At 31.4% G+C, this 17,500-nt stretch overlaps 1 protein-coding gene across 1 annotated transcript in view; it reads right to left on the bottom strand.

Moving 5' to 3' along the window:
- Window positions 1–17,500, bottom strand: part of LOC137653164 (histidine ammonia-lyase-like) — a 33,196-nt gene that overhangs the window by 7,473 nt on the left and 8,223 nt on the right. Inside the window, exons 3-10 of the mRNA XM_068386539.1 lie at window positions 17,158–17,224; window positions 15,369–15,471; window positions 14,282–14,354; window positions 11,545–11,611; window positions 9,983–10,146; window positions 7,239–7,378; window positions 5,982–6,177; window positions 2,317–2,412 (exon numbers count right to left, since the gene is read on the bottom strand). Coding sequence (XP_068242640.1) covers window positions 2,317–2,412; window positions 5,982–6,177; window positions 7,239–7,378; window positions 9,983–10,146; window positions 11,545–11,611; window positions 14,282–14,354; window positions 15,369–15,471; window positions 17,158–17,224 — 906 coding nt within the window. The remainder of the gene's footprint in view (window positions 1–2,316; window positions 2,413–5,981; window positions 6,178–7,238; window positions 7,379–9,982; window positions 10,147–11,544; window positions 11,612–14,281; window positions 14,355–15,368; window positions 15,472–17,157; window positions 17,225–17,500) is intronic.

Here is a 17,500-nt window from a genome sequence, read left to right as displayed (position 1 = left end):
TTTACAAAACAAATTATTATTAATATGTTTATTACTATTATTATTGTTATTATTATTACTATTACTTGCTAACCTACAATCTTAGTTGGGAAAGCAGGATGCTATAAGCCCAGGGGCTCCAACAGGGAAAATAGCCCAGTGAGGAAGGGATACAAGGAAAAATAGAATATCTTAAGAATAGTAACATTAAAATAAATATTTTCCATATTATTATTATTATTATTATTTTACTATTATTATCACTTGCTAAGCTACAACCCTAGTTGGAGAAGCAAGATGCTATAAGCCCAGGGGCTCCAACAGAGAAAATAGCCCAGTGAGGAAGGAAAACAATGAAAAATAAAATATTTTAAGAATAGTAACAACATTTAAATAAATATTTCCTATGTAAACTATAAAAGTTTTAACCAAAGAGGAAGAGAAATTATATAAAATAGTGTGCCCGAGTGTACCCTCAAACAAGAGATCTCTAACCAAAGACAGCGGAAGACCACAGCACAGAGTCTTTGTCACTACCCAAGACTAGAGAACTATGGTTTGATTTTGGAGTGTTCTCCTTGTATTACTTCATCAAGATTGCCAACTGTTAAGATATTTCTTGGCGATCAGTTACTATAGTTTACAATCTGATCTCAGCTACAATCTGTTCCAAATGCAATTTTTACTTCATATAAATCCTCGAAGAATAGCAGTATGAAATTATCTTATTATCTCGTAATCATATTTTTCAGCTTCAAAAATGACTATACCTTTCATCCTGAATTGTCCAGACTTTTATTGATTTCTGCCTAAGACCATAATTTTTGGGACGCCAATTTACAACAAATTAAGCAATCTTGAATACATTGCAAGTTAACTCTACTTTGAGAAGCAAATCGTCTGGTTTAGGAGAGATATTTAATTTTACTCTACCTCTGATTAAGTTACGTCAAGGTTAAGGCCATCATAAGATATTTAAATTTAACTATTAAAGAGGAGATTTTTCTTGTTAAGCTGATTCCTCTTTAAGCTTCTTACCCTCGACAATCACCATGTTTTAATGGAATTTAAAGGTTAAAATGGCAGAGCAAGGGCCAGTGATATTGCTCTATCAAGCAGGACAATGTCCTAGAGACTGACCATATTTACATATGATCAGCGCCCAAGGCCCCTCTACACCCAAGCTAGGATGAGGGAGGGCCAGGCAATAGCTTCTGATGACCCAACAGGTAGACCTATTGGCTCCCCTAAACCCCTTATCGTTAGCGCACAAGGATGGTGAGGTTGCAGCGACCAAAGGAACTAACGAGATTGAGCGGGACTCGAACCCAAGTCTGGCGACCACAAGTCAGGGACGTTACCGCATCGGCCACCACAACCGTATCAGACAGTTTTGATAAATATAAACCATTTTACCGACATCAAAACTTTTATAAGATGCAAACTTAATCGATATCACTTGGATTAGATTCAGTTCTATAGATTGTTTTGAATAATAATTATCGATTAATGGATAAGGAAAGAAGCTAAAAGAGAAAGTATTGCTTTTTAATGGAAAGTATCCTGTTCGTAATACTAGGCATGCAATTAATTCTAATAATCAGGCCTTCTCCATCACGAGGCTCGATACTACACATTACTCTAGAAGTTTTATTCCAGATGTGACCAAGTTGTGGAATGATCTTTCTAATCGGGTAGTTGAATCGGTAAAACTTCAAAAGTTCAAACTTGCAGCAAATATTTTTATGTTGAACAGACTGACATAAGTCTTTTTACAGTTTATATATGAAATATCTGTTTTGATGTTAATGTTTTTAGAATATTTTATTTTAATCTTTCATTATTTCTCATATCGTTTTTGTATTTCCTTATTTCTTTTCCTTATTGGGTTATTTTTCCCTGTTGGACCCCTTGGACTTATGTATTCTGTTTTAATGTTGTTATTGTTCTTGAAATATTTCATTTTAATCGTTCATTACTTATATATTTAATAGATATGCATATTTCCTTCGCTCACTGGTATATTTTTTCCTGTTGGAGCCCTTGGGCGTATAGCATCTTGCTTTGCCAACTAGGGTTGTAGCTTAGATAGTAATGATAATGATAATAATAATAATAATGATAATTATAATAATAATAATAGTAATAATAGTAATAATAATAGTAATAATAATGATGATAATAATTAAACTAATAATAATAATAATAATAATAATAATAATAATGATAATAATAATAATAATAATAATAATAATAATAATAAACATGAAAAAAACTCTAGGGGAAAACATTTACGAAACCGATGAACCCAATTTCCGATCATCACTCTATGATTACCTGCAATTTCCGATGGGTAGGTGTCGCTGTGAAGCAAGCCACGGAGCCTGGAGGCCACGTCATTTTGACCCTTATGCTTTCTCAGTTTATGGACGTCTAGGAAAAAAGGAAAATATTGGTGTTATTTCGAAAAGAAAATAGTATTATTTTGAAGAGAAATATTTGGGTTTATTCGAAAAACATTTGGTATTGTTTTGAAGAGAAATATTTAGGTTTATTCGAAAAACATTGGTATTGTTTTGAAGAGAAATATTTGGGTTTATTAGAAAAACATTTGGTTTTGTTTTGAAGAGAAATATTTGGGTTTATTAGAAAAACATTTGGTATTGTTTTGAAGAGAAATATTTGGTATTGTTTTGAGAAAAGAAAATAGTATTATTTTGAAGAGAAATATTTGGGTTTATTAGAAAAATATTTGGTATTATTTTGAAGAGAAATGTTTGGGTTTATTAGAAAAACATTTGGTATTATTTTGAAGAAAAATATTTGGTATCATTTCACGAAAAATAATGTATTATTTTGGAGAGAAATATATGGATTTATTAGAAAAATATTTGGTATTATTTTGAGAAAAATAATCGTATCATTTTGAAGAGAAATATTTGATATTTCGAAAAGAAAATCGTATCATTTTGAAGAGAAATATTTGGGTTTATTAGAAAAACATTTGGTATCATTTTGAAGTGAAATATTTGGGTTTATTAGAAAAACATTTGGTATTATTTTGCAGGGAAATATTTGGGTTTATTAGAAAAACATTTGGTATTATTTTGCAGGGAAATATTTGGGTTTATTAGAAAAACATTTGGTATTATTTTGCAGGGAAATATTTGGGTTTATTAGAAAAACATTTGGTATGGTTTTGAAGAGAAATATTTGTTATCATTTTGAGAAAAAAATTGTATTATTTTGAAGAGAAATATTTGGGTTTATTAGAAAAACATTTGGTATTGTTTTGCAGGGAAATATTTGGGTTTATTAGAAAAATATTTGGTATTGTTTTGCAGGGAAATATTTGGGTTTATTAGAAAAAAAAACATTGGTGTTATTTTTAAAAAAAAACCGTTTGGTATTAAATTTTTTTGAAAATCTTAATAGATATCGATGCATTCAAAAAAAAGGCCGAGAAACTTTCATTGTTAAAAAAAATGTATTGCAGCTTTGCAATGAAAAGTTATAACTCGATCCACAATTAAAAATGACAAAATAAGATTTACAGTAAGTAAATTGGCCTTGAAAATTATCAAATTCAATTTCCCGTCCGTAACAGAAAAATTAAATACATTACAAAGAAACTTTTCTATAATATGTAAAGCTGTTAACTGGGAAATTGGAAAATGACATGAGTAAATTTGCCTTGAAAATTATCAAATATATCCCATCCGCTATAGAAAATTAAATACATTTCAAAGAAACTTTTCTATAATTTCGACAAGATTCTGTAAAGCAATTAACTGGGAAATTGGAAAATGACATGAGTAAATTTGCCTTGGAAATTATCAAATTAAAATTCCCGTCCGCAACAGAAAATTAGATACATTACAAAGAAAGATTTATGTAACTGGCAAAATTATGTAAAGCAGTCAACTGTGAAATTGAAAAATGACGTAAGTAAATGGTATGGCCTAAGTCTAACTCGATCCACTATAGAAATAACAAAATGGGGAAACACAATAACTAAATTGCCCTTGAAAATTATCAACTATATCCAGTCCGCAACAGAAAATTAAATACATTTCAAAGAAATATTTCTATAATTTCGAGAAGATTATGCAAAGCAGTTAACTGTGAAATTGGAAAATGACGTAAGTAAATTGAAAATTATCAAATTCATTTTCCCGTCCGCAACAGAAAATTAAATACATTCCAAAGAAACTTTTCTATATGTAAAGCAGTTCACTGGGAAACTGGAAAGTGACAAACTTTTCTATATGTAAAGCAGTTCACTGGGAAACTGGAAAGTGACAAGTAAATTTGCCTTGAAAATTGCCAAATTCAAATTCCCGTCCGCAACAGAAAATTAAATACATTTCCAAGGAACTTTTCTATAATTTCGACAAGATTATGTAAAGCAGTTAACTGGAAAATTTGAAAATGACAAGTAAATTTGCCTTGAAAATTGTCAAATTCAAATTCCAGACCGCAACTGAAAATTAGAAAAATTTCAAAGAAACATTTCTATATTTTCGACAATATTATGTAAAGCAGTTAACTTTGAAATTGAGAAATGACAAGATAATTGGCTTTGAAAATTATCAAATATGTCCCATCCGCATCAGAAAATTAAATACATTTCAAAGAAACTTTTCTATATGTAAAGCAGCTAACTGGGAAATTGGAAAATGACATAAGTAAATTTGCCTTGAAAATTGTCAAATTCAAATTGCCGTCCACAACAGAAAATTAAATACATAACAAAGAAAGATTTATGTAACTGGCAAAATTATGTAAAGCAGATAACCGTGAAATTGGAAGATGACGTAAGTAAAGAGTAAAGAGCAACTCGATCCACTATAGAAATAACAAAATGGGGAAACACAATAACTAAATTGGCCTTGAAAATTATCAAATATATCCCGCTCTCAACAGAGATTTAAATACATTTCAAAGAAACATTTATATAATTTTGGCAAAATTATGTAAATCAGTTAACCGTGGATTTGGAAAATGACAAGTAAATTTGCCTTGAAGATTGTCAAATTCAAATTCCAGACCGTAACAGAAATTTAAATATATTTCAAAGAATAATTTCTATCATTTTGACAAGGTTATGTAAAGCAGTTAACTGTGAAATTGGAAAATAACGTAAGTAAATTGGCCTTGAAAATTATCAAATATATCCTGTCCGCAACAGAAAATTAAATGCATTTCAAGGAAATATTTTTTATATTTTTGACAAGATTATGTAAAGTAGTTAATCGTGAAATTGGAAAATGACGTAAGTAAATTGGCCTTGAAAATTGTTACATTCAATTTCCCCTCCGTAACAGAAAATTAAATACACCTCAAAGAAACATTTCTATGTGTTTGACAAGATTTTTGACAGGATTATGTAAAGCAGTTAATCGTGAAATTGGAAAATGACGTAAGTAAATTGGCCTTGAAATTTTTTACATTCAATTTCCCCTCCGAAGCAGAAAATTAAATACATTTCAAAGAAACATTTCTATATTTTTGACAAGTTATGAAAAGCAGTTAATTGTGAAATTGGAAAATGACGTACGTAAATTGGCCTTGAAAATTGTTACATTTTGTTACATACAATTTCCCCTCTGTAATAGAAAATTAAATACATTTCAGAGAAACATTTCTATATTTTTGACAGGATTATGTAAAGCAGTTAATCGTGAAATTGGAAAATGACGTAAGTAAATTGGCCTTGAAAATTTTTACATTCAATTTCCCCTCCGTAGCAGAAAATTAAATACATTTCAAAGAAACATTTCTATATTTTTGACAAGTTATGAAAAGCAGTTAATTGTGAAATTGGAAAATGACGTACGTAAATTGGCCTTGAAAATTGTTACATTTTGTTACATACAATTTCCCCTCTGTAATAGAAAATTAAATACATTTCAGAGAAACATTTCTATATTTTTGACAAGATTATGTAAAGCAGTTAATCGTGAAATTGGAAAATGACGTAAGTAAATGGTCTGGCCTACCACTATCAAAGGCTTTCGAAGTCCCTTTCAGAACTTCCAGAGAAAGGCCAGCCACGACATCTGCCTGGCGGGCGATGGTCTCTGCCCTTTCTAAGGCTTCGGCGGTAATCGAGGTGATTAGTTGAGTTCCATTGATAAGCGCGATGCCTTCCTTTGGACCTAGCACAACTGGGTTCAGGTTGTGAGCTTCCAGAACCTGAGAGAAAATCCTTGTTTGAATCGGAATATTCAATATTATTATTTTCATTATTATTACTTGCTAAGCTACAACACTAGATGGAAAAGGAAGATGCTATAAGCCCAAGGATTCCAACAGGGAAAAATAGCCCAGTGAGGAAGGGAAATAAGAAAATAAATAAACGACATAAGAAGTAATGAAAAATTAAAATAAAATATTTTAAAAACATTAACTATATTCAAACAGATATTTCATATATAAACTATAAAAAGACTCATGTCAGCCTGTTCAACATAAAAACATTTACTGCAACTTTGAACTTTTGAACTTGTCTTAATCTTCAACAAAATATTCGTAAAACTGGAAAAAAATCAAAACGGATATTTCTTATATAAACTATAAAAAGACATGTCAGCCTGTTGAATGTGAAAACATTTGCTGCAAGTTTGAACTTTTGAACCTTTAAACTTGTCTTAATCTATAACAAAATATTCGTAAAACTGAAAAAAAAACAGTTAAACAGATATTTCATATATAAACTACAAAAAGACTCATTTCAACCTGTTCTACATAAAAACATTTAATGCAAGTTTGAACTTTTAAACTTTATCTATTCTAAATCTACAACAATAACAAATTCGTAAAACTGAAAAAAACAGTAAAACATATTTCATATATAAACTACAAAAAGACTTATGTCAGCCTGTTCAACATAAAAACATTTACTGCACCTTGAACTTTTGAACGTTATCTTGTCTTAATCTACAACAACAAAATATTCATAAAACTGAAAAAGACATTAAAACAGATATTTCATATATAAACCACAAAAAACTTATGTCAGCCTGTTCAACATGAAAACATTTGCTGCAAGTTTGAACTTTATCTTATCTTATTTTACAACAACAAATATGTAAAACTAATCAAAAAAAGATTAAAATAGATATTTCATATATAAACTACAAAAAGACTTATGTCAGCCAGTTCAACATTAAAACTTTACTGCAAGTTTGAACTTTTGAACTTGTCTTAATCTACAAAATATTCGTTAAACTGACAAATCATAATTTGATACTCACGTATTTAGCATCGCCCCATCCCGTTTTGGGGCTCCACATTTTCCCTTCTCCCATCATACCTAGCGCCAGGTGAGAGAGTGGTGCCAAGTCTCCTGAAGCCCCCACGGTGCCTTTTTCTGGCACCCAAGGTAAACAGGAAGCTACAAACAAATAAACAAGAATTTTAGATGATTGCATCTATAGATCTCTGTTGAAAATTTGCCGTAAAAAACGGTAAAAATCCTAGTATAAATGTTGCCATGCATTTACCGTTTTAGAAACGGAGGAAGCTACAGAAAAATAGGCAAGGATTTTAGATGACTGCATGTATACATTGTGAAAATTTGCCGTAAAAATTCCGGAATAAATGTTGCCATGCCTTTACCGTTTTGAAATCGGATATATTTACGTAAAGGGTCATATTACGGTCATCAAGCCATAAAAGATAATAACAAAGTTGTGTAAAATTACGGTCGCCTGTGTTTTACTGAAATACGGCTGAGAACAGTATATTTCTAAGGATAATTTCCGATTGAAATAAAGGTTTTTTTAACAGTGGATAAGATATATTTATCAATTTAAAACTCTCCATAGTTTAATGTTCCCTGCACTACTTTAATAAGAAACGATATGCATATTTAAAGGTCAGGATAGAATTTTGGTTACTGATATTTACTATAATTTGAGCCTAAAGAAATCTGTTACTATATTTCTAAATGTTCTTAATGAAATTTGGGTAAGGGCTCTTTGGTTGTCTCAGCTATTTTGTTTTCTTTATTTTTGCGTAATCGTAGGCATTAAGAATCTGGAGAGGATCATAGGGCGGTAGTTTATTTCGTAATATCATTAATATATATATATATATATATATATATATATATATATATATATATATATATATATATATATACACACATATATATATATATATATATATATATATACATATATATATATATATATATATATATATATATATATATATACATAGACGTATATGTATGCATATATATATATATATATATATATATATATATATATATATATATATATATATATATATATATATATATATATATATACATACATATATATATATACATATACATTATATATATATCATATATATATACATATATATATATATATATATATATATATATATATATATATATATATATATATATATATATATATATATATATGTATATATATTAATATATATAACCAAAATTACAAAAACCCCTTCGGCTGGGATTTTCATTAAATGGTAGCATCAAAAACATGAAACAAGTTCATCAATATTTAACGAATACAAGATTCAAACTTAATCAGTTATTAAAGAATAAACTCCCAGTGAAGGCATAATCTTTAATATCTTTAGTTTGTCGTTACTGATAACCCAGATTTGAGGATCCAGGAGACTATGAAGGGTGAAAAAAAAAAAAATCTAACAAGAATCCTAAATATTTTACTTTCCATAGATTCGTTTTCTGTTCCACCAAGTCATCAAATTGATAGAAAATGAAATTGCAAGATCTTTTCCCGTGAGTAACTGAAGCTAAACAAATCTTTCATAGTTAGAAGATGATTTAAAGGTTTAAAGGCCACTCATGAATGGCAGAGGCAAGGGACAGTGACATTGCCCTGTCATGCAGGACAATGCCCTAGAGACTAGCCATTATTGATCAGTGCCCAAGCCCCTCTCGACCCAAGCTAGGACCGAGGAGGGCCCTGCAGTGGCTGCTGATGACTCAGCAAATAGACCTATAGGGTCCCCCAAAACCCACACCCTTAGCTCACAAGGATGGTGAGGTTGCAGCGACCAAAGGAACTAACGAGTTTGAGCTAGACTCGAACCCCAGTCTGGCGTTCACCAGTCAGTGACGTTACCATATCGGCCACCACTGACAAAATTTACTTTACTAAAATATTAATGTTTCACTGAAATGTTTTTGGTTTCTCAGATTCTTGAACACACCAGGAAATGGATTTATTGAGATAGAATAAAAGCTGGGAAATGTATCCAAACTTGGTCTGTCATTACTTGAAGAAAACAGAGCTTTCGAATTTTATCAAAAATATGTTGAACAAAGATATAAGGGTTTTAAGAATTCAGATATGTATTCGTGAAAACTATCGTATAAATTCTTAAGGTCTCGGAAAGTTATTTAGGAGGCATATTTCACTTTTACATTTTATCCCATTTCAATAAGTAATAGAATAAACAAACTATATTTTTTAAGATATTTTGGAGAATCTCAGACCATATATGGAGAAAACTAGATTTTGCAGGTATCAAAGGTAGGCCAACTTTTAAACTCAGAAATGATCTGCTTTTCTAGTCATATATTTATTTTTACTAACCCGCTCATTAAAGGTTTAAAAGGTCGCTCATGAACGGCAAAGGCAAGGGACAGTGATAAAGCTCTAGCAGGGCAATGCCCCAGAGACTGATCATACCATGATCATATTCATATGATCAGCGCCCAATCCTTCTCTCTACCCAAGTATGACCAGATAGGGCCAGACAATGGATGCTGATGACTCGGCAGGTAGACCTATAGCCTGCCCCACACCTCATATCGAGCTCACAAAGATGGTGAGGTTGCAGACACTACAAGAAACTATCGAATATGAGCGGGACTCAATCTCCCGTCCACCAGAACGCCAGGCAGGAACGTTTCCAATAAGCCACCACAAGAAAAATCAAAGATTAGTTTCAAATCAAGGCTTCAAAAATAGAAAAAAATTATACAACTTACCATTAAAAGCTTCAATCATCTGTTTCAGCACGGTTAATGAAACTCCAGAGTTTCCCTTGGCTAAGATGTTTATCCTGAGGGCTAAGAGCATCCTGGTCTTATTAGGAGACAAGGGGTCGCCTACGCCAGCTGCATGGGATCGAATCAGGTTAAGCTGAAGCTCGCTGAAAACACAGGATGAAAATGAGAGATGGAACATTATAATTAATCAAAAGAATAACCTTTCTTAATATTTTAATGGGATCGAATCAGGTTAAGCTGAAGCTCACTGAAAACACAGGATGAAAATGAGAGATGGAACATTATAATTAATCAAAAGAATAACCTTTCTTAATATTTTAATGGGGTCGAATCAGGTTAAGCTGAAGCTCACTGAAAACACAGGATGAAAATGAGAGATGGAACATTATAATTAATCAAAAGAATAACCTTTCTTAATATTTTAATGGGATCGAATCAGGTTAAGCTGAAGCTCACTGAAAACACAGGATGAAAATGAGAGATGGAACATTATAATTAATCAAAAGAATAACCTTTCTTAATATTTTAATGGGATCGAATCAGGTTAAGCTGAAGCTCACTGAAAACACAGGATGAAAATGAGAGATGGAACATTATAATTAATCAAAAGAATAACCTTTCTTAATATTTTAATGGGATCGAATCAGGTTAAGCTGAAGCTCACTGAAAACACAGGATGAAAATGAGAGATGGTACATTATAATTAATCAAAAGAATAACCTTTCTTAATATTTTAATGGGATCGAATCAGGTTAAGCTGAAGCTCACTGAAAACACAGGATGAAAATGAGAGATGGAACATTATAATTAATCAAAAGAATAACCTTTCTTAATATTTTAATGGGATCGAATCAGGTTAAGCTGAAGCTCACTGAAAACACAGGATGAAAATGAGAGATGGAACATTATAATTAATCAAAAGAATAACCTTTCTTAATATTTTAATGGGATCGAATCAGGTTAAGCTGAAGCTCACTGAAAACACAGGATGAAAATGAGAGATGGAACATTATAATTAATCAAAAGAATAACCTTTCTTAATATTTTAATGGGATCGAATCAGGTTAAGCTGAAGCTCACTGAAAACACAGGATGAAAATGAGAGATGGAACATTATAATTAATCAAAAGAATAACCTTTCTTAATATTTTAATGAGATCGAATCAGGTTAAGCTGAAGCTCACTGAAAACACAGGATGAAAATGAGAGATGGAACATTATAATTAATCAAAAGAATAACCTTTCTTGATATTTTAAGTCTCTAAAGATACGTTTAATCTAAAGTTATAAAATAGAATTCGTTTCCTTAACTCTGATTGCATTGGACTGAAAACACAGGATGAAAATGAGACATGAAACATCATAATCAATCAAAAATAATCTTTTTGAAAATATTGAGCTTCTAAAAATACGTTTAATCTAACGTTTATACTAAATAATTCGTTTCCTTAACTCAAATTGCATTAGATCGTTCTTAAAAGGAAGTTTCTAAATTAGATTTTTATTTTAGAAAAACATGTCCAAAAGAAATTTCTACTCACTAAAGCTTGCTCTCTGGAATGGTCGTTCTCGCAAACTTGCCAAATCCAGTCGTAATTCCGTACACAACTGGAAAATTTAATAATGTTAGATTCATTTTTCACGATAAAGATATAGAATAAAAAAAAATAACAGTAACCGTATAAAATAAGAGTACTTGTTTAAGTGCATACATTCATTAAGTAGTGCATTTTGGGTATGTTTATATAGTCATTATTCTGTCTTTATGTTATTATTATTATTATTACTATTATTATTATTATTATTATTATTATTATTATTATTATTATTATTACTAGCTAAGCTACAACCCTAGTTGGAAAAGTAAGATGCTATAAGCCTAAGGGCTCCAACTGGGAAAAATAGCCCAGTGAGAAAAGGAAATTAGGAAATAGATAAACGATGTGAGAAATAATGAACAAATAAAATAAAGCAATTTAAAAACAGTAACAACAAAAAAGATAATTGATATATAAACTATAAAAAAGCTTAACAATGCAGTATACCTCTATAACAACTGAAAAGAATTCAATGGAAGTTGATACACCTAATAAAGTATTAGATTTCCTTTTCATAATGATTATAATTGGAAAAAATTCTGGCCTCGCTGTGCAACGAAAAGGAAAATGATAGCTTCGCTCATAAGCTTAGGGATCTGTATCTGGTTTTCCCTGAACCACAGAATTCTTCTGTTAACCTAAACAATAAGTTATGTGCCAATTAATTACGAGACTCGGGTGGGTCACAACTAGGATAGAAAGAGAGATATAGAAGAACTGAGAAAATAACTGTACGTGAATACTAACTGTTTCATCAAAATGGTAGGTAGTAGGTTGGCCAGGGCACCAGCCCCCTTTGAGATACTACCGCTAGAGAGTTACAGGGTCATTTGACTGGCCAGACAGTATTACATTGGATCCTTCTCTCTGGTTACGGTTCATTTTCCTTTTGTCTACATACTCGCCGAGTAGTCTGGCCTAATCTTTACACATTTTCTTCTGTCGTCATACACCTGACAACACTGAGACTACCAAACAATTCTTCTTTACCCAAGGGGTTACTGCACTGTAATTGTTCAGTGGCTACTCTCCTCTTGGTAAGGGTAGAAGGGACTCTGGCTATGGTGAGCAGCTCTTCTAGGAGAAGGACACTCCAAAATCAAACCATTGTTCTCTAGTCTTGGGTAGTGCCATAGCCTCTGGTCTTCCACTGTCTTGGGTTAGATTTCTCTTGCTTGATGGTACACTTGGGAACGCTATTCTATCTTATTACCCTTCCTCTTGTTTAATTAAAGTTTTTATAGTTTAAATAGAAGATATTTCTTTTAATGTTACTCTTAAATTATTTTATTTTCCCTTGTTTCCTTTCCTCACTGGGCTATTTTCCCTGTTGGGGCCCTTGGGTTTATAGCATTTTGCTATTCCAACTTGATTCGTAGTTTAGCAATTAATAATAATAATAATAATAATAATAATAATAATAATAATAATAATAATAATAATAATAATAATACAGTAATCATCATCCGACTATCTTGAAAGAGTCGCTAAACAAATAAATCTGGGTCTTTTGTCTACAAGTATTAACTTATGCAATAGAAACTTGAAGCCTTACTAAAGCCTTACAACATAAGCTACTTATAACTCAAAGAAAAATGGAAAAAAATACTGATGGGAACAACACTAAGAAACAGAAAAAGAGCAACATGGATAACGGAGCAAACTAGAGTAGATGGTATTCTAACAACATAAGAAAAAGAAATGGACATGGGCAGGACATATAATGAGCATGACAGACAATAGATGGACTAAGAATAACAGAATAGGTTCATAGAGACTGCAAAAGAAGCAGGGCGAAGGACGCGAAGATGATGGATTGACGAGCTAAGTAAATTTTCGGGTATAGACTGGCACAGAAAGACTGTAAAGTAAATTTGCGGGTACAGACTGGCATAGAAAGACCGTAAACAGACGCGAGTGGAAGGACATGTCTGAGGCCTTTGCCCTGCAGTGGACTAGTTCAGATAAGTGTGTATAGAGACGCAGGAGTTAAGTGTCCCTCCTCCCCCTATTGTTTTTGTGTATAGAAAAGTGGTTCCTTTTAAACTTGTCTGTTTATTTAACAAACTAGGCTGTATAATTTAAGACCGGTTTTTCTTATTGCGAACTAGTAAATCCCGCTCTTGTGGTGAGTAGATTACCATGTTGCCATGCGTAGTCTTGACTAATGATATGTATATATACAGACAGATATGTACACAAACAAAATTACACATACATGCATTATTATTATTATTATTATTATTATTATTATAATTACTTGCTAAGCTACAACCCTAGTTGGAAAAGCAGGATGCTATAGGCCCAGGGCCTCCATACATAATCATACAGACACACACAAACACACATTTATATATATATATATATATATATATATATATATATATATATATATATATATATATGTATAAATATATTGTATATACATAATATATACATGAATATTTATTTACACATACACACACACACACACACATACACACACACACACACATATATATATATATATATATATATATATATATATATATATATATATATATATATATATATATATATATATATATATATATATATATCAATTACAGCATACAACTCCCCCCCCCCCCGAAAGAGTGCGGACATAAGATTTTGGGGGCTGTTCTTTTCTGTAATCAGAAGACCCGATCTATAAACTAACCTTTCTTCTCCCGGACGATGTCTTCAACGAGATCCCGAGCTGCCTTCACCGATGCCTCAGACTCCGAGCTAAGCTGCAATAAAAAAAGGGAGATTAAACCCATAGTCCTATGAAGTCACTTAACCAAATGGCTGTGATTAAACCCATAGTCTTATGAAGTCACATAACCAATTGGCTGTAAATTAATCACTAAACATTAGCCAATAGCAGGTTAGCCGCACAAGAACGGATTTGTAGGCAATGAGACCATTTTCATACTTAAATTAAAGGTTAAAGGTGTCTTGCTTCAGTTCCAGTTTCATCAGAATAGATGCTCACCAGAACGTCAGCTAGCAAATTACCCATCCCCCGCTGTGGTGCCACACCACAACAGCACAATTGTGGCCTTCTCAGTAAACAGCTTAAACTCACGGTCCCGGATTGGGATCGATCTGCGGCCATGCTAATGCTAGGCGAACACGTTACCAATGTGCTATCTTATTAGGAGGCAACAACCTTGACTGAGATTTGAGCGAACCAGTTGTTGCAGAGTGATAACAAATTCTTTAGATTTCTTTCAAACACGGACTCTTGCTCAAATACCTGACTGAGTTACATAAGCATGTAAGAGTCAGTGGCGTGAGTACTCTTTTCATAGCTTAAAACTGGTAATTTTGATCTTTCTTATATGACCCCAAAAAGTTCTGATGAAAATGCAGAATGGTCCATATGATCGGCTTTATTTAAAGTGTCATCAGAAATGTATATAATTGTTAAGTGCAATCGACTATTAATGTCAAGAAGGACATATGTTCAATACTACATGCTAGTCATAAGAGATTCTAGATATGTGGACTAATATTCCAGGCTAATCATGAGAGAGTCTAGATGTACAATATGATATAATACTCCAGGCTAGTGATATGAGAGTTTAGATATGTGATCAAATATTTCAGGCTAGTCATAAGAGAGTCTAGATATGTGATCTAACTCTCCAGGCTAGTGATATGAGATTCTAGACATGAAATCTTGGTAGGCTAATCTTTATCATAACACCTATCATAATAACATTAAAAAACTTACTCTCTTCTTTAAACTTTGAACTTACCCTGATCTTGTAAGCCCCTTTCCCTAGGGCCGTAAGGTCCTCAGGGGTAAGGGACGCGCCGTCAAGCGTGAGATACTCCTCAGGAGGCACATATTTCCCTGGTCTGAGACAATTCTGCGGTTAAAGAAAATATTTAGGCTATTCTTCTATTACAATTCTTTCTTATACATCTTTGGGAATTCGTTGTAGATCGAGGAAAATGTCTTCAATGTGTAGGCTTGTACTGTATGTTGGCGTAGTCATATGTATGTAATTAGATTGTATAACTGATCAAAAGAATGTGTGTACATATATGACACACACCCACTTACACACATAATATCTATATATATATATATATATATATATATATATATATATATATATATATATATATATATATATATATATATATTTATATATATATATATATATATATATATATATATATATAGATATATATATATATATATATATATATATATATATATATATATATATATATATATATATATATATATATATATATATATATATCGTATATGTGTGGGTTGTGTATGAAAACATTCTTTTGACCAGTTATGACAATCTAGTTGCTTACATATGACTACTCCAACCCAAGGACACGTGAGTGACACTAAGTACGCACACACACACACACACACACACACACACACACATATATATATATATATATATATATATGTGTGTGTGTGTGTGTGTGTGTGTTAGTACTTGCAACAATATATATGTGCACATATATATATATATATATATATATATATATATATATATATATATATATATATATATATATATATATATATATATATATATGTCATCTCTTACGCCTATTGATGCACAGGGCCTCTATATAGTTTATATATATATATATATATATATATATATATATATATATATATATATATATATATATATACTGTATTTGTTATCTAAGTATATATGTTCGACTGTTACTACTTATGTATTATTTATGCCTCCACTTGATTTGTGTTCTTTTATATGATTAGTATTCTACAACAGATATATTGAGAATTAAAACTGAAAGACAGTAAATCCTTCTCTATTCTCTGACATCTTAACATCTTGAAATAGTATGTTTAACCTTTCACACTGAAACAGAATATCTGAGTTTAATATATCTATCAAGATGGTGATTTGGGTGTTTTGCATTTTGTAATATGAAATCTATTATTTTGTGAATTTCGTTTTACTGCATTAAATGACTTATAGATATTTGCCTATGCCAGAAGGTTGTTTTGATAGCCGTGTATTTGTTTATTCATGTTTGTGTGTGTGTTTGTTTGTGATTCGCATATCTCAAAAACTATTTGACCGAATCTCATGAAATTTCGTGGGATGATTGGCCCTGATCCAAGGGAAATTTGAATAGATTTTGGTAGTGAATGGGTCAAAGGTCAATATCACGAAAAGGTCAAAACGCATTCTTGCTATATCATGTTCAATTTTTATTCAATTTGCATAAAACAAGCACCAAAATGTGCATAGTTCAATTGCCTATCTTGTGATATACAACATGATATAGGCGATGGTATGTGTTCTACAGAATGCCCGTTCTGGTTTCACATTAAATTCTGCGATTCTATAAACTTCTTTGACGCCTAACGTATAAGGTTTTATTGAATTGATTAAAAAATAAGCATGTGCGCGCCTGTGTGTATGTCTAAATATGTATAGTAGTTTGTATGTTTACATATACATTGTTAAAATATACTAATAAACGTGTTCAAATATTTTCCAGAGATGAATTCGACGTTCAAAAGGATACATTTGTTCAGGTATGTACTTGATCTCCGCCATTTCCGTCACTGGGTTCGGTCGGTCAGTCTCCAGAACTGTTAAAGGAATACAGAAATAGAAAGGAGATATATAATTATAGTATATTTAGATATTAGATAATTTTTTTAAGATAAAACTACTTCACTCAGTGAAACCTAAGAGGAAGGATAGAATAGATATTTCAAACCTGATATAGTTCAGCAAAGAATAGTGTGTAAATTTCTTTGAAGAATGTCTTTATGCCTTTTGACTAGCAGATTATCTAACACATTTACAGTTCTAATGTTGCATGTTAAATTGAGAGATTTTTTAGAATTCCGAAGTTGCTCTAC

This window comes from Palaemon carinicauda, chromosome 14 (genome assembly GCF_036898095.1).
Source record: "Palaemon carinicauda isolate YSFRI2023 chromosome 14, ASM3689809v2, whole genome shotgun sequence".
In the NCBI taxonomy this organism is placed as follows: Eukaryota; Metazoa; Arthropoda; class Malacostraca; order Decapoda; family Palaemonidae; genus Palaemon; species Palaemon carinicauda.
This window is presented reverse-complemented; position numbering and strand designations above follow the sequence as displayed.